Here is a 24,068-nt window from a genome sequence, read left to right on the forward strand (position 1 = left end):
TTAAACACCTTTCCTTAAAGAGTATGTGAGGATATTGGCAATTCCCAACTGAAGGAGCTCCTTACAGTCTGTTCCTGGGAGCAAGGCTGCTCATAGAGCTGGGGTGAAATGGGCTGACTACTTCCATGTGGGGCCAAAGAAACCCCAAAGAGCTGGAAGGTACAGAACAAATCACAGTTTTGAAATGAGATTTAGAGCAAATCACAGTTTACCAGTTTTGCATCCAAGAAAAGGATGCTTTGACTTTTTCTTTTTCCCAGAAGTTTCTCCCTGAAGATGCTAACGTGACTTTTACTACTCTGAGAGGGTGCAGCGAGTCCTCAGCTCTCAGGTGGGCTGGCTGCTGCCAGCATGACACAGTCCTCTGGTTTGACCTCACATGGCAGCTCAGCACCATCATCCACTCACTCACTCCCCTCTGATGGGATGGGAGAGACAATCAGAAGGATAAAAGTGAGAAAAACTGGCTGCTGAGATAAAGACAGTTTAATAGGGAAAGCAAAAGCCACGTGCACCAGCAAAGCAAAGCAAAGCAAGGAATCTGTTCCCCACCTGCCATTGCATTCAGGTGTTCAGGCACTGCAGGACAGCAGAGCTGGATGGTCTGGGATATCCCTTGGGTCAGTGGGGCTCAGCTGTCCTGGCTGTGTCCCCTCCCAGCTCCTTGTGCACCCCAGCCTGCCACTGGTGGGGCAATATGAGAAGCAGAAAAGGTCCTGGCTCTGTGTAAGCCCTGCTCAGAAAAAACAAAACCATCTCCATGTTATCACCCATGTTTTCGGCACAAAGCACAGCCCCATAGCAGCTACTGGAAGAAAATGAACTCTACCCTGGCCACAACCAGCACATGAATCCCAGCTCCCCATCCTCTGTGGGTTTGGTTTACATGGCTCTGAAAGGAAAATTCTCCCAAATCACACAATAAAAAGCAAACTGCAGCTGTGCAGATGCCACACAGACAAGTGCTCAGATCCATTGCTGGACTGCAAGTGGCTGATGTTCCTATGGTGGAACCTCTTGCTGCATCCAGATCATTGTCCCCTGGACCCTGCACCCACCTGGTGATTTTAGTGCCCCTGGCTTTGAATCCTTTTTCCTGTGGTGGTAAAATGCAGCCACAAGGGCAAGGGTGTATTCAAGGCTTGTTCTAGCAGTGTTCAGCTCATTGCAGAAGCTCAGGACCTGCCTTTTGGCTTGTGGGGCCAAATGTGTGTGAGTGAATGCAGCCCTGCAGGCCCAGCTGATACCTAAAGCAGTCATTTCAAAGATGCTACAGAAACCCAGGCATAGAGTAGTACCTACCTGGAGGAGAGCAGAGGCCTGGAGCTTAATTTAAACTCTCCAAATCCCCTCCCTCCCAATCCTAAGATAAATGGACAAAAACATGCTGTGGAAGCTCTGGTGGAGCCCAGCCAGAGAAGAGCAAGAAGGAGCCAAAGGCATTTCCACAGCTCCTCTTGCTGTGCAGGAGGCTTGGAGAGGTGTTTATAAACACCTTTTCTGTTCACAGTGCTCTTGGCCCCCTCTGGCTCGTGCCAGCCATGGCCTTGGTCCCAGCTTGTTTCGAAGTGTTTCATCCCCCGTGCTTCACAGAGCTACCCCGGTGCTGAGGCTGGGTGGGGATTTGCTCTGGGGGCAGGTCCATGCTCTCCAGGAGTGGGAGCTGCTCTGCAGATCCAGGAGACAGGAATTGCCCTCCTCAAAGCCATTCCTGAGGATGGTCTGAGTGTTCACACTGGCCCCGTGCTTGGTCTTGCTGTGTCTGAGAGTGTCCCAGAGTGTCCCATCCCTGTGGGATGGGCACAGATCCAAGCAGGGCACCTCTGCCCAGTGCTGGTGGAGCTGGTGCTGTTTGGCATCATCAGGACAGGAATCTGGTTGGGGCCCTGGGATGAAAACATTTGGTTGACTGTAAACAAAACTATTTACACAGATACTTCTTGGCCTGGCCTGGAGAATGTGGGAGCTTTGGTCCGGAAGAATTTATAGCTTGTAACTTCTAAACTCCTCATTATGCAAACATGAGAACAACCAAGGCATCTCATCTCACACAGCAACTGGCTGTGGTGGCAAACAAAGCCTGTTTAGAGGAGGTACAGGATGATCTCTGAGTATGATTTCGTGGAGTGAGGCATAACAGGATGAGTGTTTGAAGCCATTCTTCAAGTGTGGCAGCACTGCCTGTTGCCCTGTCCTTCTGTGCCCAGCAGGTGTCCTGCCCCACACTTGGGAGGAGGCATCCACCCAAGACCCCATTCCCTGTCTTTTCCAGGAGGATAAAGCTGTTCCTTAAACCATACTCCCATACCTTCCCTGGTAGAAGTCACAGCTGCCCTTCAGGGAGAATGAAGGTCTCAGCTGTGCTGATCCAGGGAGGTATTGCCAGCTTTGCAATCCTCCTGGGAGAGCTGAGAGGGGCTGCCACAGGTAGGTAAATGGGATACCTCCCTTTAAAGGCCCATTGTTTTCTGGACCTCCAGGAAGAGAAAAGCAAACTTGGCTTTCATTTTAAGCTTTACCAAAAAGAAAGGGACTGTGGTGGGGCAGCAGAGTCATTTGTCATTCCAAGGTGATGATTCCTACCAGCCCTGAGGTGAGGAGAGGCCCAGCTCACAACTGCAGAGTCCTGTGAGCCCCACCTGGGTGTTGTGACAAGGAAGAGTTAGGCACTATTTATTCATTTTCAGAGTGACATCTCATGGGCAGCATTAAGAAATGTACTGTAGCAGGGTAATGTCTCAAAGCATCAAAGTTTATTTAGCAATTATTTAACTTTTGCCTATATCTCTTTCAGAGCTGCTCTGGGGATATTTTCTGGAGCATCAATGTGGCCCTGGGTGGGATTCCTCTCTGTCCTGTTGAGACCTGTCTGGGATTTGGAAGCCTGGGATTCCTGCTCTCTGTGGCTTATCTGGAGACTACCAGCTCAAAAAATTAGTCCCTAACTCATCTCAGTGTTTTGGATTTTGCTGAAGAGTTTGATTGAAAACCTCCTAGTCCATAAGCCAGACCCTTACCACAGAGGTAATATCTTTTAATTTTTCCTTAAAGAAGAAATGACTAAAATGATGAAGGTACTGAATTTTTCCATGCTTTGGTTCCTCCCAGAGCGAATTGGCTGCAGTCCACTCTGGCTTGGTGTCAGAGGGGAAATAGCTTCACTTTTATGAGGTAATTCCTTGGTCTACTTTTAGACCCACAAGTCCCAGCTGGGGCTGTGCAATAGCCCTGCAGTGGACTGAAGGAGCACAATTGACTGAATCCCACCCAGGAGGAGGAGAAAACCTCAGCTCCCCTCAACCCTGCTGCTGTGGAGAGCAGGAATTGCCTGGTGCCAATACAGAATGCACCCAGCACAGCAAAAATCCCTTCTCCTCCCCAGGGGCCATTAGGGGGGTTTCAGCCTCTCACAGAGTCTAGATAGAGGAGCTGGTTCGAGGATATTGCTTATGGGAATATGTTGGGAACTCATTAAAAAGAATTATAGACCAGCCCTGGTGTGATTGAGATAACGTGGTGTGTAAGTGTGCAGGAAACATGAACATCCTCTCAATAATTAAATTCAATTAATTGTTTTACAGCTGCTCAGCAAATACCATGAGGTTCAGGTGGGGAGATGCAGTGCTGGGATTCCACAAGGTCTGGATGGAGCAGGTAAGAGACTGGGCTGTGTGGAGCACCTGGTTTGTGTTGGAGAGGACAACTATTTACAAACCAGAAGCATTAGTAAACTGGCTTTGCTGGGACTTGTGGGACAGCCTGCAGCCAGCACAGCAGCCACAGACCCTGTTCTGGAGAAAGCAGTGCAGGGGCTGGGAAGGAAAAGGACTCGGCACCTGTGAAGGGGGATTAATCCTGCATCTCAGTATGAAAGGGCTGGCAGCAAATGGCATAACAAAACAGCTGCCTTAATAAGACAGAACAAAAAGAACGATATAATAGCTTGAGGAACCAAAAAGGAAGAACTTCTCTCCAGGGAAGAGATATGGATTTATTGGGGAAAATCCATCCTGGGTCCATCCAATGCTGCATGAGTGCAGGGTGCTCTGCATCTGAAGGGGCATAAGGCTTACTTGCCCTTGATATTTCTCTTTTTACTCTGCCTTGTTAAAACAGATGTTTTATCAAGCCTTTTGCTGTTGGGCATTTCACTGAGACTGGAGAGACCCCCACCTCACCTCCTCCCCCACCCAGTGCAGGGAGTGTCCCTGGGAAAATGGGTGTGCTCAGGGCTTGTTGGGGGACTAGACTGCTCCCCTCAGATCAGAGCCAAGGCTGCTGCTGCCTCCCTGGCCATGCCCAGCCTGGGGAAACAGGAGGGTTGTGCCAGACCCCTGCTGGATGCCTCACTCAGGTCCCCATTGCTTCCCTGCGTGAAGCAGCAGTGACTCCTGGAAGGGGATCAGTGCTGTGTGTTGTGTCATGGGCAATCAGCATTTTCCCTCTAGCTGGGGGCTCAGAAACAGCCATGCCAGACTGGTTAGAGCCCATATATCCCAGAGTCTCAGGGTCCTGGAAGGGGCAGCGGGATGGGAGCCCTGGGATGCTCCTGGCAGGTCCCTGTTTGCACCATGACTGTTGTCAGGATGACCACGGCCTCACTGGGCTCAGCCTCATCAACCCCAATCAATGAAGGACCTCTGCCCCTACGCTGTGTGCTCTCCTAGGGATAACCACCTCCTGGGAAAGAAGGATCCCCTGGATATCCACCCTCAGCCTCAAGCCGCACTCTAGGGCACCTGCCCTGTGTGACATGCCCCATCGAGGAGACTTTGGCTCTGTTGCCTTTGTACCTGCCCTCCAGGTAGTTTTTAGCCATTAACTCAGCCCTAAACTTCCTCTCAGACAGGCTAAATGAGACCACCCCCCATCAGCCCTCCTTTTAGTGCCCATGTCCCTGCCCCACAAGTCTGTGTGTGTGATCCAGCCTTCAGGAGAGGAGAGAGAGGCAAGAGCAGCACCCCCTGGGGCAGGTCAGCCTTGGTGATGTCAGGGCCCCATCACTCCTGCTGCAAGCAGAGACTCCCACTGAAGCCTCTGTGTCGTCAGAGCTGGCCTGGCATCCTTCCCAGGAGATGAATCCTGGGTGAGGAAACCCCAAGGGCTGTCCTGGCTCTGCAGGGTTAATCTCAGTGCAGATGCATGTGGTCTGCCTGTGTCCTCAGCTCCAGCCAGGACGTGCACAGCAAAGGGCTGAGGAGGGAGCTACAGACCGGGAAAGCTGCGTGGCCTTGGATGTGTTGGGAGCGCCCTGAGGTGCCTGAGGAGGGAGGATCCAGCACATGCACGTGCGTGCCCACGGATCCCACGAGCAGAGATGCAGCAGATGAGCTGCCTTGCTCTATTTGTAACCTCCCACTGCTGTTGCACAGGCTTTGCAAGGAGGAGAAGGAGCTGAAAACGGAGCTGAAAATTGAAACTTGAGGCTTAGATGCTTGGAGGGGCTCAGGAGCCTGAATCAACCCATCACTCCCCAGGGAAGCAGGAGCTTCTGGTCCTCCTGGACCCTGTGTCTTGCTCTCATGCTCAGCACAGGGTGAGACATTCGTGCTCCACCTTGGAGCAAAAGTCATTTTCATTAACTTATTGAGGGAAGGAGACATAAAGACACAATTTAATTGCAAACCACAAGATTACAGTGTGAGATGAAGCGAGGAAAGAATGAAGGGAGGGAAAGGAAAAACAATTTGGTCTTCTTTTTTAATTTGCATCCCTTTAGCTGGCTGAAGGAGAGCTGGGTGAGGACAGGGCAGTTGCCATGGTGTGCCCTGGGATCCAGCCTCCCGAGCTGGGCATCACAGCTGGGATGTTTCATTCAGCATCTGAGCACCTGAAAGCTGAACAGTCCCAGGTGGCTGGTGGGTGCAGGATGAGAGCCTCGTGTGCAGGGAGCCACAGACTCCTGTCCTGTGCCCAGCTCCAGGCTGTGGATTTCCTGCCTGGATTCTGCACCTGCTGCCCTGGGGGTTGCTTTTGGAGAGTGCAGGATGTTCTTGGGAACGTGCGTGGTAACAGGAGAGCACAGGGAGAACAAACAGCGCTCCTCTTCAGCCCTTACATGCAGCAGCTTGGGACAGTCCACCCCTCCCCTGATCCCAGCCCTTCTTGCAAAGGGCAAGATGAAAGGTGAAGGATGAGGCTCCAGAACCCTTCCAATCCTCCAGGCTTCTGGCTGAAACTGCTAATTAAAGAGCCCATTTCATCAAGTGATTTTCTTCTGATGTGAAAACTTTTCCATAAGGAACTAGTCCCGAATCCACCAACTCATTTCACATTTATTTTAAATCTGAGCTTTAAATTGTGTAGTTTCCTCCAGGGCTTGATTATCTTCTCAGTAAAAGCTCTGTTGTTCTGGTTTGTGAGGCCTACGTTTAGCCTTGCCAGGAGGTCTGTGCACCTCTCAGTACAGGGCTCAGATGCTGTCACCTGAGCTCCTGGGCTTTCCTATTTATTGGGATCTATTAAACAAGTCACCATTTCTGTAATATCAAGGGCATTTTCCAGCCACAGGCTGCCTACAAGCAGTAACCTGTTGCTGCAGAAATGGTCTCCTGGATCTCAGAAGTCATTTGGAGAGGGTCTCTTGTCTAACAGTGGCAGGTTATATTTAAACAGGGAATCAAGGGCAAAGCCAGCCAAAGAGCCTTGTCCCTCTCTATTATTGTGGTGGTACCTCAATCCTCATTCTCCGTGTTTCCTACAGTGTAATAAGGCATACACCCACTCAGCATATTTTTACATAAAAATACACAAAACTGGCCAAAGTGGAAGGAGACTTTACTGTGAAGGGAATTCAGAGGTGTACAGATATTCCTGCTGCCCTGGTATGACTGCAATTGTTATTTAATACACAGGGGGGTGTAAGGAGGTTGTGTGGAGAGAAGGGAGAGAGGAATATCAGTGGCTGGAGCGAAATCCAGTCCAGGGAGAACCTGTGGGATGGAGGGGTCTCTCACTGGAGGGCTGGAGAGTGGGATACACCATCCTGTGGGGAGCGTTGCTCCCGCTGGTGTCATTTTGCACCGTGTGTCATCTTTCTGGTGACACATCTCAGTGCCTAGGCACCACTGTCCTTCCGGGGGACAAGAAGAGCTGCCTTGCTGATCCATCAGCTCCCTGCCAGTCCCAGCACAGGAATCCCCTGGCTCGGGGCAGTGGTGCCCTGCAGAGGCTCCCCTGCCTCCTTCACCCCGAGTGGAGCCCTCCTGGGGCTGGAGCTGCTGACAAATGTTGGCTGCAGCTGTCTGTATCCAGGGAACGGAGCGTGTGAGCGGCACAGGGAGCCAAGGCACGCGATGGGAATGATCAACGGGCAGAATCTGGGTGCTGAGGCATGGGCTGGAACATCTGATTGGAAGGCTGGGAGGGAAAAAAGGGAAGGCTGAATTGTTTATGGTTTGTTTTTCATTCATCATTCCTGCTCGTGTGGGTGGACAAGGAGTGAATGAGTTTCTCGGGGAGGGTAGCAAATAAAAGAGGCACACATTTCCTTGAAGGATGAGTAGATTTTTTTTTTCCTTCCTACTGCCTAGGTGAATATGTCACAAAGGGGCTGGAGAACCCTAGCAGCTTCTCTCCCAGGTGGAGGAAACCACTTAATCTCAATTTTTTCCCCTTTGATCCCCGTGCCAAGAGATAAAAGGTTTTTTGGGGGGTTTCATCATAATAAAGTCCTGCTTTTTCACCCTACAGCAAATGTCTCAACTTTTCTTTAGACTGTCAGCATCTCATGGAATTACAGTGGGTCGATGCTCTCCCAGCTGAGGGAAGGATTTGTGGCTGCATCAGGCCTCTGTGCCAGGAGGGTCCACTTCTGGGAGACACAACACTGGTGCCTACAGCTACAGCCCTCAGCTCTGCCTTCCCCTGGCCTGGAAGTTGACATTAACAGGCAGGAGATATGTAGAAGTAGATGATCTTTGAGGTTTCTTCTAACCTGAGCCATTCTCTGATTCTGTGGTTAGTCAGTGTCCAGACTGGAGTCTCAGATTGAGTGCTGGGCTTTGCTTTTTCCACATAATTCCTGTGTTCATCATTTATCTCCTGCTTTTCTCATTTCTCCTGAGGCTGTGGTGGTGTCCCCCTGGTGCCAGGAGTCTGGTGTGTCCTGGTGAAGGGCTGGCTCCTGCCCCACGGCAGCCACTGATGCTCTCCATGGGCATCCCAAAACTGAACAAGCCAAATCCTTGCAGAGAAGACGTGGAGGTGGGAAAAAATGGCTGCAGTGGATTTGTTGGCATTTGTGGGGCTTTTGTGAAAACCTGATTGTTGCAGGGAAGGAATGTCCCATAGGGAGGGAAAGCAATGCTCCCTTGACTGGGGTATGGGTTGCTGTCTCCTGTATTTGCCATCTTCACACCAGCAAGGAACCAGGATAGAGCTGGTGCTGGAAGGGCTCGGGAGGGGTGGCAGACCCTTGCAATGCAAACATGGTTCTGAGGCTTGTCTGAAATTGTCTGGGCAAGAGCTTAGCACAGCCCGTGCTGGATAACACCAGGGAATGGCTGGACCTCTGTTAGGTTGGATATCAGGGAAAGGTTCTTCCCCCAGAAGGTGCTGGCACTGCCCAGGCTCCCCAGGGAATGGGCACAGCCCCAAGGCTGCCACAGCTCCAGGAGGGTTTGGACAGTGCTCTGAGGCCCAGGGTGGGATTGTTGGGGTGTCCTGTGTAAGGCTGGGTGTTGAACTCTATGATCCTTGTGGATCCTTCCCAGCCCAGCGTGTTCTGTGGCTCTGTGCTGTGTTCCTCCTTACGCCAAAAGCCCGACATGGGATTTGCAGGAGCACATCTTCAGTTGACACGGAGGAGGCTGAGCATCTGCAGCCTGTGGAGATGTGGAGTCCACCTGCCTGTGCTGTTGGAATGATGCCTTAAGTTTCAGTTTTCGTGTTTTCCAGATTCTGCTGCCCAGGGGTGCAGTTCTGGGCCTCATATTAAGTTTTAGTCAGCTCTCTTCACAGAGCAGGGAGACAAACAAATCCTTTTCCAGCTGAGGACCAAGACAACTTTCAGGGCCAAAAGCACAAACAAGGGTGGGCTGAAGGGAGGAACAAGAAGGATGGGACCTCACAACCTAGAGCTGTAATTGGACAATTAAACCCCAAAATGCAAATGGAAAAAACTTATAAAAGTGTGAGACCGTGACCATTTGTCCATTTTGTGCCCATTTTAGGTCCACCTCGGGTGTAGCCCTGGTCAGGCTCTGTCCTGCCCAAGGTGGTTCCTGGAGGCCTTTCAATAAATACCTACTTTATTCTCCAGCTCTGTCCAGTCTCTGTTTCAGGGCAGCCTTCCCAAGGCATCAGGAGGTCAACATCTGTCCTTGCAGAAGAACTGCAGGGCTCCCTGAAGAAGGGAGGGACCCTGGGACACTGTCCTGTGTAGCTCGCACCAGCAGGCTCGGTTGCCAGGAGCTCCCTTGGCAGAGGGGAGGAGAGACTGAGAGCTGCTTTGTTTTCAGGCATCTCGGGGAAATTGCAGAAACAAAATTGAAGGAGGTAAAAGAAAAAAAACCCAGCCCCCACAGTGTTTGCCTGAGGAAATGAGAACCTGTGATGGTGCTGCTGAACTCTGGGGTCCTCCAGACAGGGTGGAATCCAGGCTAAGCTCAGATTCTCCACCTCTCTTCCAGGATGGCAAATATGATGGGTTTTCACAGCAGGGAGTTAGGGGCCAAATGGGGCTTTGGATAAATTAAAGCAGACCACAGACCTCCTGGGTTCCCTGCCAACAGTTACCCTCGAATGAAGGAAAATTTAAAAAATATAAGTTATTTAGGCTTCATTCTCTCAAAGCCAGTGTTCAAGTTGGTCTGGTAACTGCACCAAGGGCCTTGCTTTATTTATTTCATGTGTCAAAATGCCCAAGAACCTATAGAAAATAATGATTTTCCATTTATATAGGAAGAACAGCATAAAAGGGGGAGAGGGATTTAGTCCTAAACAATTTCTGAAATGGAATGAGAAAAGCAAGTGTCTCAAGTGATGAAAACCAGTTGACTTCACAAGAGTTAGGCTGAACAGCAGGAAAATACTGCTAAAAGGAGATGTGGCCAGTGCCCTTTTTTTGAGGACTTCAAAACACCCCAGAGACAAAGAAAACCCTCATTTTTCAAAATTGCCCCTGGGGCCTCACAGGTATCTTGCACTGATTTCTCAGCAGGAGAGCCACTGTGGTCTCGCCGGGATTTCAGCCTGCAAAAACCAGACAAGGATTAGCAACTCAGCTGCCTGGGCATGAAGCTGCCCTTCTGGAGAGGAGCAGGGTAGAGCAGGCGAGCTCCAGATCGAGTTATGCTATCGGGTATCTCCTTCCTTCTCAGGCAGAACCTCAGTTGCTGTCTGAGCAAAATGATAGGGAGAGGGGAAATTCCTCGGAGATTTATGTCAAAAGAAGAGAGAAGTCAGGTGGTTTCCCTGCTCCTCCGAGCAGCTTCCTGAATGTAAAATACTGCTCTTCCCTCTGCTGTGGGAAACACTTCTGGTCCCTTCTACCTCCGCCTGCATTCCTCTGCAGTTCTGCATGGTCACCCAGCAGGGAAAAGAGAAAGCCCTCAGAAACATCTGAGACCAAACAGAGCCACAGCAAATCACGCTTAGCGAGAGGAAATGCCTACAAGAAGTGAGTGGTCCCCGAGCCCTGCTGTGTGCTCGCCGGGGGCTCCCGGCGCACCGCGGGCCTGCGATGGCAACGCCGCTCTGGGAGCGCCCCAGAGAGGGGCAGAGCAGCGGGAGCCACGGCCGCCCACCGCTGCAGAGCCCTGGGTGCGTTGTGCTGGGGCTGTGCCCTCGTGTGCCGGCGGTGGGACAGCCCCGAGCCGCGGACACACGGGGAGAGGCTACGCCCCACGCCCGGGCTGGCCACAGCGGCTCCGCTCCCTTCCCGTTTTTCCCGACGCTTGTGGCCGTGCGGTGTTAAACGGACAGCAAATCCCCCTCCTGCCATCTGTGCTCCTTTGCTCTCACTGATGGGCTCAAAGAGCCAGCTCTTGACATCTCTTGAGGTTTGCTGAGGGGTTTCCCTGGGGCTCTGAAGGCCCTGGGGCATTCCCGGAGCCATCGGCTGGGAGCGGGCTGAGCCCAGCGCTCCGGCCTCCAGGTCACCTCCGCCGGGATGGGACTATGGCCGCTCCCCTTCACCGCAGAATCCAGTGCAACAGCGACCACAAAATCCCCCGCTGCTGCTAATTGAGCATCTCCGCTCCCTTCCGCACTGCCTGGGCAGCGAGGCTTCGGGAGTGCAGATGCCTCAGGATCAGCCTCGAAAATAAACCCAAACAGCGCCTTTTTGGAGCTTAAAGCGACTCCTCCTGGAAGCCACTGCAGGGAAAAGCATTTGTTTATTAAGGAGAGGCAGCAGGAACAGAGCATGAAAGGCGGCTTTGTCTCCCCGGCCACTGCGTGCTCCGTTTGTCTCTGTGTTAATGCCTTTCCTTCAGGTGTGCAGGGAATCTCGGGCACAAATCTCCCAGCTCCATAAAACCATCGGGCAAAGAGGAATCCCCGGCTCCCGCGCCCTGCGCATCGCGGAACCCCCGTGTCACCTGCAGCCGCCCGCAAATGAGCGCATCTTTGGTTGCCTCTGCGGGGAGAAGGGGGGCTTCTGCGAACGCCTGGGGACCCGCCGAGGGGCTGGCTCCACGGCCGGATGGAGGCAGCGCGGTGTGCCTGCATCCCCGAGGACCCCCAGGGACGCGGGGATCCCCGCCGCAGCGGGCATCCCCGGGGGGGAGTCCCCGGGCAGGGAATCACCTTTCCGGGGGCTTGCGGGGGTCAGCATCCCGGGGGCAGGGGCGGCTGAGGGAACATCCCGCCTCCTCCCCGCGCCGCGCCGCGCCGTGCCCGTGCCTGTGCCGGTGCCGTGCCGCGGCCGCGCCGCGCCAGGCCGTGCCGGTGGCGTGCCCTGCCGTGCCGCTCCGTGCCGTGCCGGTGCCGTGCCGCCCCGCGCCGCGCCGTGCCGTGCCGTGCCGTGCCGTGCCGTGCCGTGCCGTGCCGTGCCGTGCCGTGCCGCCCCGCGTCGCGCCGCTCCGCTCCGCTCCGCTCCGCCCCGCCGCGCCCGCCGCGCCGCAGCCCCGCAGCCCGGCCCCGCAGCCCGGCCGCCGCCGCAGGGCCGGCGGGCAGCGAGCGGCAGCCGGCGGCATGAGGCGCGACCCGGCGCCCGGCTTCTCCATGCTGCTCTTCGGCGTCTCCCTCGCCTGCTACTCGCCCAGCCTCAAGTCGGTGCAGGACCAGGCGTACACGGCGGGCGGTGGTGCTGGAGGGCAAGGTGCAGTCCGTGGGCCCCCCCGCCGGCGGCAATGACAGCCGCGGCGCCGGGCCCGCCGGGGGGGTCCTGGTCAAGGTGCTCGACCTGTGGCCCCTCAACAGCGGGGGGCTGCAGCGGGAGCAGCTCATCAGCGTGGGCTCCAAGGCGCCCTGCTTCAAAGTGAAGCGCAACCACCGCTACATCTTCTTCCTCGAGCCCACCGAGGAGCCGCTCGTCTTCCGCACCGCCTTCGCTCCGCTCGACACCAGCGGCAAGAACCTCAAGCGGGACGTGGCGCGGATCCTCTGCGCCGACTGCGGTACGGGCCGCGCCGCGGCGGCGGGGGGCGGCGGGGGGCGATGGCGGAGCGGCGGCGGGGAGCGCTGGCCCGCGTCCCGGGCAGCGCTGGGGCGACAGGTCCGTACCGCTGGGACCTGCGGGGGGAGGACAGGTGCCCGGCGATCGCCCCCCGCTTCACCGCCGGTGGGCCCGGGGAGCCGCGCCTGCACCGGGCGAGTATGCGATGTGATGAGATGCGACGCGGTGCGATGCGATACGATGCGATACGATGCGCTCCGCGCGGCCCGGCCGCCGCAGCCGCGCTCCCCCCATCCCCCGGCCCCGGGGCTCCTGGCTCGCCCGGCTCAAGGTCCCGCAGCCCGCAGCGCCAGCAGCGCAGCCCCGAGCCCGGTGCGGGGAGTGCCCGCAGCCCGCGGCCGCCCGGCGCCGGCGGGAGCTCCCGCTCTCAGAGCGGTCCCAGCGGCCCGGCGCCGCTCCCTTCGGGGGCCTCGGCCGTGGCAGCCCCGGCCGGGAGAGCTGCCGGCCCGCGGGGGCTCCGGTGACTCCGGCCGGGACCCCCGCCCCGGGCGCCGTCCTTCTGCGGAGGCGCCGGGCCCGGGATGCGGGGCTGGGACAGGGGCAGCGCTCCAGGGGTGCCCTAAGAGCCGGGAAGTTTTGCGGCTTCCAAAATAAGGGTCCTCGCGGTGGGGGGAAGTTGGTTTTTCTTTTGGTCTTTCCGCGCATTTCGGTGTTTCCGATCACGGCTCTCGTGCCGTGGCTTGTGCTGTTCTTCCAGCACCTCTGGAAACGCGGTTATGAAATGACTTCAACGGGAAGCGCCCGCCGGAGCGTCCCTGCTTTTGTTCCTGGATTTTCCTTGCTGTCCTCTGGCAGGTGAACACCTGCGAAGGGCCGGGCGATGGGGACCGGGAGAGGACAATGCCTGTATTTTCCCAGGGTTTGGATCTGAGCTGACAAAAATGCACGGCTGGCCCTTCATCCAGCCTGAATGCTGGATAGTGTGTCACAAAATCTGGGGAAGGCTGGCGTTAACCCGGAGAGCTCTGAGTGCCGTGCCCTCAGAAAGAGCTCAAACCCCTCTTGTTTGGTGTGTTAGGAGGATACACAGAGTGTATCTCCAGGGAATCCAGGCTCCCCACTCCATGTCAGCCCAGCGCATCCTCATCAGGTTAATTGGCCTTTTGCCTCATTAAAAGCAAGGTACTTTGTCAAGTTATACTTAGCTCTGTAATGACCATATGTGTACTGCTCTGTGGTGGTTGTTGTTGTGGGATTAACTGGGTGTTTCTGGGGCAAATACTCTGCCATTCGGGACTGCTGACCCTGCATTGTGAAAGCCAGACCTGCCTCTTTTTTTAGTTATCCGAAAGATAAATTTAGAAACTCGTGTTTCCTGGGAGAAAGGTGGAACCTTGCATATCATAATATGTTGTTGAGGAAAATGGGCTAGGACTGCGTGCGAGAAAACTAATTTGGGAGACACTAATTTCATGTGCACCTGTATGTGGGCCATCGTGGACGGAGAGGATTTAGTGAAAGAGCTGTGGTAGAGACAAGAGGAAAGTAAATGGGGGAATTTCTCAGGACCGTGGTCTCATTGTCAGGGGAAAACACAGCAAAAGGTACGTGGCTTTTTTTTTTTTTTTTTTTTTTTTTTTTTTTTTTTTTTATTAATCAAAAAGGATTCTGAAGTTGTGCATCTCTGAGCAGCAGGGTTTGACTTTAAGGGGAATGGAGGCTGCTCCGTGGCATCCTGGCTCAGGCCCAAAGCGTTAATGTGTGGGCTGATGTAACAACAAGTTAAGGGTTGTCATTCTGTCGTGACACCTTCTTGGAGCTGATGCTTTTGTTTCTGTGTGGCTCTGACGGGCTGATTCGGCTCCCTGGCTGAGGGACGCTGCAGGTTGGTGGGAGCCTTGCCTCAGCTGAGCTCCATGGCAGATTCCAAAGGAAAAATAAAAGCTGGTGGTTGGGAAATGTCATAGCTGTGGTTTGGTCTGGTGATGAAGATGAAATGGGAGCCTCAGCTTGCTGAACTGGTGGTTGCCTGAGCACTTCATGCTCTTGGTTCAGCTGGGAGGTTACTTCTGAAGGTGACTTTCCTGGCAGGATCTTCTGATTTGTAGCACCTGAACTGCTGGAAAGGTGTGTAAACTGGGAAACCACGCCATGTTTTCTCTTCCTGCTCAGTGGTTTGTGCTGGGAGGGAAGCTCAGAAGGGGTGAAGGGGTATTTCCCATTCTTGCTGCTCATGAGGGTGGCAGGAGAGCTCCAGAGCTGGGAGGGGGTGATGTCCAGGCACAAGGTGCACTCAGACGGACAGCTGGGCTGCAGCTGTGTGAGGGAGGTTACAGAGCTGGGGTCACTTCTGAGCAGGAAGGGGGGAAGGACCTTGTAGCTCTGATCACTCCAATCCCCCCGCTCCCAAAGATGGAGGCCTCACAGGACCATCTTCTCCCTGCTCTGGCTCTGTGCCTGGGTCTGTTTTCCAGTGATTCATCCCCTTCTCCCAGCTAAGATGCTGTGTGTCTCCTGCTCTTGCTGCTTGCCGTGGTCCGGGATGCGATGCAGGACTAGACCTGTGATGGGAACATCCGTGTCTCTCTCCAAGGAGCAGTCTCTGCTGTTTGCACATCTCACTTAGAGGAGAGAAAGTGGGTGCTGAGACTCTGCATGGGACCCAGACCGTCTCTGAGCAGAGCCAGGAAGACTGAGGTGAGAGAGGGCTGGCCTGGAGTGTGGGACACAGGACAGGAATGCCGGTCTGTGCCCCTGGTGTGTGTGAGTCTGAGCTGGGCTGCTTCACGTGTGCCCCCTAAGCAGAGATGCAGGGAGGGGGATTCTCACTACTGGGCAGGCTCTGAAAGCTGGAACTTCCTCACCTGCAAACTCCAGAGGGGTGCAGCCTCTGCAGCTCTGCCCAGCCGTGGTTTTCCTCCCCTTGGCACACAGGAAGCAGCTGGTCCTGGTGCCTGGCATCTTGCAGGTCTCACCACCCACTTGTCCATCTTAAAACCTCTTCTGCTCTAGGAGTATTATTGTTTTTTTTTTTTTTTTTTTCCATACTGTTACATAACGATTCCTGTTATTGCTTCTCCTCCTGTCTCTTTTCTTTGTATCTTCTAGCTCCTTAATTTTGGATGGTCTCATATCTCCTTTGTGCCTACACACACAGACCATGGAGGAGGAAATAGGTGTAAGACACGGCACCGGCTCTCACTGGTGAAGGAGCTGGTGGCATTATCCCTACTGGAACAACTCCTGATCTGAATCCAGAAAGGGGGTTGTGGTTCTCGTCCTCCTGGTCTTTAGGGGTAGCTTGTGTCAGCATCTGCTTCCCACTCTGAGTTCCCTCTTTCTGTGCAAAAGATGTATGTGCAGATATTTTGTACACAGGAGAGCGGGGATTTAACCTTTCCAGGCTCTGATTTCTGCTTTCACAGAGGAACAAACATCTTCCTGCCTCCATATGCAGCGAGTTGCAAAGTAGCTTTAATTAGAGCTTCTGTGTCTCCTGAAGCACCTCACCGAAAACGCTGCTGAGCTCCAGGACGAGGTCTGCGACTCGCCTGTAGGATTAGCTAGCTTAGCCTGGGCAGGTAATCTGGTGGTGGCAGATCCCTGGGAGGATTTGCAGGCAGAGGACCTGTTGTTGTAGCTGATACTTCTTGCAAGATGAGGTATTTATTTATTTTCCAGTGCGAAGGTGTCTTGGTCCCGGTGGGAATCAGGAACATGCTGGGGCTGTGGCATTGGCCTCAGTGGCCATGTAATGCTGGGAGCTGTTTATCCTGGAGGCAGGTTGGTTAGAGCTGGCCTGCGAGGGGAGGAGGGAGCTCGGATTTTGAAGTGCCCGCTGGAAAATACAGCCCTCTGGATTACAGTGTAGGTGTTGCTGCCTGAAATAGCACTGGCAACTTTGGACCAGCAGCTCGTGCAAAAATATCCCGCTTCAGTATCCTGCAGATCATCGGACTCACTCCGAGCCAGGCAGGCACAGGGAGGGGCGTGGGTGGGCTCCAGCCACAGGTGACAGTGCTCTCCCTTCATCCCAGGACAGCTGTGGAGCACGCAGCAGTAAAGCTGGATTTTCTCACACACCACCTTGCTAATTAGAGCTGTCTGAAACTATTTCTCACCACCTTCAGAAAATCACACTTCCTTGGGTTTGCAGAAGAGCAAAAACTTGCTTCCTTCTTGCCTTGACTTTCTGCAGATGGGGAATGGTCACTGTGCTGCAGACAGCTTTGACCTCTCACAAGGGTGGCTCAATTCTGGGCGCTCTCTTAAATCCTCTCGTGCAGGATTTGGTCTGGAGTGAACCTGGGGCGGCTGGGCCCTCGTGGCCAGGTTAGCTCCTTGTCTCCCAAACGAGCCATCCAGGAACTGGCAACTGGAACTTCACTTGGCCGAAGCTGCAGGTCCAAGAGACTTCAGTGGTGCCTGACACAACAGAGTTTTCCCCCTCCCAGGCATGTGCCACGCGTGGAGCAAAGCCTGGCTAGTTTCTCAGTCCCCCTTCAGAAATGTTTGACTAAATAAAGCGTCTCCCCAAGGATCTCCAGGAGTAAGACGAGACTAAAACAGCTCCTGAGTGGTCCCAGCAGTGCTGATTTCTCTATCCAGGGCTGCTCCATGCCCAGCCCCTGGCCCCAGGTGCTGCTTGGTCGCTCTTTGTGCTCCTCCAGCTGACAGCCCTTAGATATGGGCCCTGAGGCAGAACGCCCTTTCTAAATCACAGGCGACACCTTGACTTGGGTTTGGATCTGGATCAGAAACTGGTGCATGCTTGGGAGCACAGAGGCAATAAACTGCATCACCAGGCGAAAAGGGAGCCACGCTCTGCCGCAGCTGAGCTCCTCGCCTCGTTTGGGCGGTGTAAGATGCACCGCGGGCACCAGGTGCACTTGGCACACCCCAAAATCTGCTGCAAAGTGCCGCAAGGGGTGGGCTTTGGTGCCGTGCTGGGCTGAGGTGCCTCTCGCAGCAGGCTGGAGGGGCTGGCCAGTGTCCCTCTGTGCATGTGGCACGGCTCCCACACAGCGCCTGCTGCTCTGCCACGTTTGGGGCACTGGACGCTGCTGCTGGAGTCGCCTGGTCTCCAGTCCCCTCCTGAGTCAATGTGTGACGCTGCTGAGTGTAAATGAGAGCCGTGCTGGCCCTGGCGTGGCACTTGGGCTTCCTCGGGTCAGCTGCGGTGGCCCAGGGCGGGTGAAGGGGCAGGCGCAGGGAGAAACACCGAGCGGAGTGCCGCCCAGGAGCAGCTCCACGAGACCGATCCGTGGGGGCAGCAGGTTTGGGAGGCTGCGAGCCCGTGGGCGACTCTGGTCGTCTGAGGAATTGTCACTGCAGAGGAGCCTGAGCGACAAAGTGCTGGGAGGTGAGGATTGCCTCCGCTGAGGCGGGAGGCGCCGGGGCTGTCTGGCAGCTGTGTCCGTGCCCGCTCCGTGCCCCGTGCGCTGCCGGCGCTGGGCTGGGCGCAGCAGAGCTCTCGGTACATCCCAGCCCTCTCTCCGCTCAGAGGAGGCTGCCAGCATGCGAGTTCACCCCTTCCCCCGGAGCTGGACCGCCCTATCGTGCCCGAACGGTGCCGCTCGAAGGCGAAGGCTGTGCCCCGCTCCCTGGCGAGGTGTTCTCTGCGCTGTGAGCTGCTCTGTCCGGTGCAGATGGCACAGGACGCCTGGCCTCGGCGGGGGCTCGGCGGATGCGTGCGGCGAGGGGAGGCTCTGGAGGAAGCTCATCTCCCTGGAAACTTTGGCAGCCAGGCGCCTGCTCGCCTGCTGAATTGGGTGTGCGGCAGTCGAACGCCTGAAGGCACCAGCACCTCTCAGCGCTTCACGTCCTCGCCCTGGGGGAAGGTGGAGAGGTCTGCCAACTGCCCAAAATTTTGGGGCCAGAGTACTGAGCCTGCAAGAGTAGGCTAGAGATCAAAAGGAAGATGAATCACCGTGCTGCTCTTTCTCTGCTGAATGACCGTGCTCCCAGAGCTTGGCTGCTGCAGCTTGGGGCTGGGCTGGGTGCTGCAAAGGCTGCGCTGAAGGGCCAGTAAAAACTGCTCTTGTTGAATCCCCGTGGTCCAGCTCCACCCTGGAGAAGACCCTGCCCAGTCTGGGGGATGGAAAATAAAAGGTACCCCAGAAGATTGGTCCTAGAGGGGAGCACGCAATTTGCGTCTTGAATGTGGTAGCTCAGGAACAAGGTTCTTCTGCCCACAGCAACTCCCCCTGGCCTGGACAGTCCTTGAGTTCTCGTGGCAGTTGGTGGCCACAGCGGTTCCCTCTGGTCCCCCTGTCTGTCCCATGCCCATTGCCTGCAACAGGACAGTGCCTTCCTTCCCTGTATTCCTGTCACTTACTGTTTGTGGGCCCCTGGAGGGCAACTGAGTTCATCCTATCAGGCTGTAGCATGTTCTGTTTTTTCAGGAATAATATTTCATCTTTGGTGACCTCCTGGAGCAGAGCTGGCTGCTGTTGTGTCCGGGCACAGCATCTCTCTGGGATGGGACACACATGCCTGACGAGTAGGGATGTATCACACTTGTGAGAGAGCACTCAGCTCCCACCCTGCTGCCCCCCTCTCTCCCCCTGTCCTGACATGAGGGAACTGTCCTTTGCCCTCTCAGTGAAGGTGAGAACTCTGGGAAAGCCTTCCCATTGGACTCAGTGGTGGAAATGAGCCTGTAGGATCTGCAGGTGAGAGCAGAGCCCCAGGGCTGATGGAAAGCAGATCTTGGATGTGATGGGTTTCTAGGGCAGGTCTAGATGGGTAGTGCTGTGCCTGATGGCTTGTGGAAAGGCTGAGGAGGATGGGAATGCTTTGCAGAGCCTGTGGAAGGACACGATGTACTACTTAGTGGGAGAGCTAGTCAGGTCCTGCCAATTTGGGGTCGGAAGGCAGGTATTTGCATTCATTATAATCAATCACTGCCCATCCACTTTCTGTAATGGCTCAGTAATGACGAAACGCTGCTCAGGAGCCTCTCGGTGGGCTCAGGGCAGGCAGATGGCCTTGGCAGGAGGGTAAGGACTGGAAGTAGGTCTGCTTTCTGGCTGCCTCAAAGCTGGCAGCGATGCAGGAGCCCTGGCTGCTGCCCTGGCCGGAAGCCTGTCCCCGCCGGACCCTGGCTCCCGCTGCTCAGGCCGGGCAGCCCTGGGACGAGCCGAGGGGAGAGCAGCATCAGGCACAGCCTTTACTGCCAGCCTGGGCCAGTGGGATGTGGCCTTTCCCGTCATGCAGAGCTGTGTGGGTGTGTGATTAGCAAAACACTCATTAGCCCTGGGAGTGTGACGAGGGAGCGTGATCCGTAGGTCAGGATGCCTCGCTTGGGGGTTGGATCTTCCACAGGGGTCCACGGGATGGGAGTAACAGCAAGGGTAGGAGTGAAGGCTCCTGGCCCTTGTCTGGACCTGCTGCTCTGAGTGTTCCCCTCCCACCCCTCCAGCCTTCCTCAGCTGCCCTTCAGTGTGCCTTGGTGCAGAGAAAAGGAGTGTGGATGTGTTTGTCTTCAGCCAGGCTGGCACCTGTCCAGCTGAAGTCACAGCATCCCTGGGGAGATCCTCTGCCATGTGGGGTCTCAGCCACCTTCTCCCTGTATCTCTGCTGAGAGAAGGATCTGTCTTCCCATCCTGGCTGCCAGGCTGGCTCAGCCCCAGCCTGAGCTCCATGGGGAGGTGCCTGCTGAGGCTGGTGGGATCTGGGGAACATGAGGAACTCCTCTCATGGGGTGATGGGGCACTCACTGCCTGCCTGGGCCAGAATGAAGCAGCAACTTCTGTCCTTGGGGGACCTGACAAGGACAGCTTTGAGAAGACCTGGAGACCCTTCCTTACAGCACTGGAGAGCCTGAATCCCACAGACACATTCCCAAATGCAGAGCTGAGGCAGCAAGAAGGAGCTGGAGGAGTTTCCCTGCCAGGTCCCTCCTGCAGCTCCTGGCTTGTCTTGGCAGTGTGCAGGAGGAGGAGGCCCATTCCAAGAGCAGCACACTCAGCCCTGTGGATGGGCCAAACATCGAATGAGTGTTCCATCCCCCAATGATGCCCTGACCTTGAGTGTGCCCAAAAGACGCCTTGCTGTCAGTAACTGGGGCTGCAGCTACGGTGGAGGTCTGGGGTACTCCAGGATTGCTCTTCTCTGGCACTTTCTGCCTGGGGTGGTGATTTAAGCTGCTCCTCCTGCTGTGGGGGACACAAGAGGCTGGATGGCTGTTAGTTTGTAGCATGGCTGTCATTGTTTCTTGGACATTCAGACACAGCAGCAACTGTAAATTCTGGCAAATGCTGCAGAACCCAGAGGCCAGATGATGCCCAAGTAAGATTACAGGGAAAGAGGGTAAAACCTAGGAGGGGTCAGATGTTCTACGGGACTTGGGAGGCTCAGATGCAGCTGAGATTCTGGAAAAGGCCTTGAGGATTTTGGACATTGGGTAGGATATAGCAGTAGATGTAGGATTGTTTGGATAAGAATTATTCTATACTTACAAGAACTGGGGTGATGATGGGAGGCAGCAGGTCACCCAAAGATCCTTTTTGCACACAGAGCCTCTCTGCAGGGTGCTGTGGGGCACTGAGGGGAAGGACTGGGGGGTCCCTGAGGCCATTCCTGCATGTACAGCAGGGTTGGGGTGCAGCTGCTGATCCTGCAGCTCCTCAAATGCCTCGATGCCAGATGGGATGGGCTGCACTGGGTGAGGCACAGCATGTGCTGAGGCAGTGCTGGGTGTCAGCCCCAGGAGGGGTGTGCTGTGAGCAGTGGTTCCTCTGTGCAGCCTGATCTCCCTCACCTAGACTGTGCTCCAGAGAAGGAGCTTTGGGGCACATCCAGCCCCTTCCAGCACAGGGATGTTGTGGGTGGGGGCTGCTCTCAGTGCAGGGGGGTGGGCACACTCACTGCAGCCAGGGGTGTTTGTGTGCCTTCCTGCTCTCAGGAAAACAATGCAGCCGAGAGGGCTGCGCTTGGAGACTTGGTTCATGTCCCATCTGTGCCACTGATCGCAGGAAAGCTTCTCAGCATCCCCACGCTGTGATTCCCTCCTGACAAACAGGAAGGATGCTGCTTTGCACACTCTTTTAGGGGGCAGGCACAAAGTGGTGGTGTGCTGGGTTCCCAACACTGTGCCAGCACCAGAAATCGCCAGAAATGAAACAAACCCCTCCCCTCCCTCCAGCTGCTGTCACTGCTGCACCTCGGCACAGTCCGTGGCCCTGGCTGCAGGGCTGTCCCTCTGCCAGCCGCTCCTCTGTGGCTGGAGGACCCGGCTATAAGGGAAGCAGACCCTGCAGGGGTTCTCTGAGCAGCTGGGGGCATCTGAGCTGGTGTTAGGAGGCCACCTGCCTTGCTCCTGAAAAGGGTCTGCGAGAGACCTGCAAAGCCTCAGCCAGCAGAGTGTTGTCTCTCCTTGGGTGGCCACCTCATTCCCAATGTTTCCCAGCCAAGCTCGGCTCCCAGCAGAGGTGTTAGATCCACAAGGACAGAAACTTGTGGTGCCCAGCCCTGCCTCTGATCTGCAGCACACTCCATCTGTGTGGGGGAGCTGTGACGTGTGAGGAGACGATTTCTGTCAGTCCGTTCTGGTGACACGCAGGCTTCTGGCATGCAGGCTGTTCTCCTGGTGCTCAGCACTAGCTGGGAGTCCTGGCGGCAAGCACGGATCCCCGAGGGCACTTGATGCTGTATGATGGTGTGGAGAGAGGATTTCCCAAGCTGTTGGAGGGCTGAGCAGCTCTGTGGCGCTCGCTGTGATGAAGGATGCTCGGGTGAGGCAGGCGGAGCGGCTGCTCTGCTGATGCCTGAGAACTTCTGTAGCTGCTGCACGGAGCTGAGAGATTAGAGGTGTGTTTTGTGGCTTGAAATGACCCTTAGATCTGCCAGCAGGACCCATTCCCCCAGTCCTCTGGGATGCCACGTGTCAGTCAGGGTCACTGGCAGGTGATCCAAACCCATCCAGGCAGGGATTTTCTTCAGCAGGCTCTTCCCAGCGAGAGGACAGACAGCAGCACTGTCTGCCCGTGCTGAGGCAGCAAATCCTGCAGCCCTCCTGCCTTGGGTCACAGACGGCTCCAGGCCTGTCCTTCCTTCCCAAGCACTGCAGGCTGGATCTCCTTCTGCTCCATGTCATCAGGGCAGGGGCAGGGAGTCCAGAGCTGTCACACCAGGTGTGAGGAAGCGCAGGGAATCCCGCCCGCGGTGTGATACACCTGTAGAGAAAACAGCTGAACTTGCCAAGAACACACGTGACGTCACTGTAATCAGACAGGTAACTGGGAATAAAATCACCACTCCTGCAGGAAGGAGGCTCTGGATGTTTCTTGGAGCAAGGAGAGGGAATGCCTTCCTGTAGTGAAGTTTGACACTGGCTGGCAGGCGATGAGACCGCAAACATCGTATTGAGATGTTACAGACTCCAGGAGAGGAGCTGCTAACTCCCAAACCACAAATTCATGAAGGAGGTTCTGGCTTCAGGAGGGCAGATGGGCACACCGGAAGGTGCACTGGGAAGCTGGGACCTTTGGAAACCCTCCTGCTGGGATAGTGGCTGTGGTTTTCCCTCACGGGCTGATGCTGACAGGTGCCTGTTGTGCACGTCGGATGTTGGCTGGCTGCAAGTTTGCAGCTGCCAGCAGGAGCTCCTGGGGCTGGAGGTGGCTCCTCAAGCCATGGTGCCAGACAGCTCTGAGATGGGGAGAGGGGGATTGTGCTCTCCTCTGCTCTGGATGCTGGGGAGGCGTGTGCTGTGTGCGCTCTGCTGGCACCTAGGGTGGCACCTCTGAGAGAGGTCACCCAGTCCCTGCGCCAGCAGAGATGTCTGCAGGCCTTGTGTCTGGGAAGAGGGATGCTGAGGCCTTGTGGGTAGAGCTGTTCTCCAGCTGGGATGTTTCCTTATGTTGCACAAGATTTACTGCAAGCCTCGTGTGAACCTGCTAGGAGGGGGTGCATTGATGAGTTTCTTTTCCCATCATCTCTCCTGTAATTCAGCGCCCTTTCCCATCAGGGAATTTCCCACCTCTCAGGCTGTGTCCCAGAGCCAGGAGAGCAGTATAGCCCCTTCCTCCCCAGGGCAGGCAATACCATCCTTGGGGCTTCACTTCCTGGGCTTGTGGGGTGGCAGATTAGACCCAGCCTGGAGCACAGCAGAGCTGAGCTCTGCCAAGGCTCTGATTCTGGCCCAAGGAGGCTGCAGAGCCCAAGGTGCCTCATTCCAGAATCAAGTGGGTCAGTGCAGGGCTCTTCCCAGAGATCCTAGCAGTTTGGCCAGAGCTGGTAGTGGAGCTGCTGCCTGTGCCTCCTGTGGGCTGAGGGTCAGCGATGTCCCATCCTGCCAGCTCCGCTGTCACCAGAGGCAGAGGCTGGTGCCATGGCACAGCTCCAGGCGGGGACACTGCAGCCAGGCAGGAGGAGGGATGAGTGACCATGAGGGTGGGCAGCGCCTGTGTGGCAGGACTCTGCACTGGGCATCTGCTAAAAACAAAGTTGTACCAGGCACCTGGTGTTCCCAGGAGAGTTATCAGGTCAGTGTGGAGCCTGT

At 55.6% G+C, this 24,068-nt stretch overlaps 2 protein-coding genes across 2 annotated transcripts in view; both read left to right on the forward strand.

The window, feature by feature from the left end:
- Positions 1-19,980, forward strand: part of PFDN1 (prefoldin subunit 1) — a 203,474-nt gene extending 183,494 nt beyond the window's left edge. Inside the window, exon 5 of the mRNA XM_066328921.1 lies at positions 19,969-19,980. The gene's annotated coding sequence lies outside the window, so the exon portion shown is untranslated. The remainder of the gene's footprint in view (positions 1-19,968) is intronic.
- Positions 12,139-24,068, forward strand: part of NRG2 (neuregulin 2) — a 152,560-nt gene continuing 140,630 nt past the window's right edge. The window contains 2 exon segments of the mRNA XM_066328919.1: positions 12,139-12,243; positions 12,245-12,563. Coding sequence (XP_066185016.1) covers positions 12,139-12,243; positions 12,245-12,563 — 424 coding nt within the window.

Source organism: Sylvia atricapilla, chromosome 14 (assembly GCF_009819655.1).
Source record: "Sylvia atricapilla isolate bSylAtr1 chromosome 14, bSylAtr1.pri, whole genome shotgun sequence".
Lineage (NCBI taxonomy): Eukaryota > Metazoa > Chordata > Aves > Passeriformes > Sylviidae > Sylvia > Sylvia atricapilla.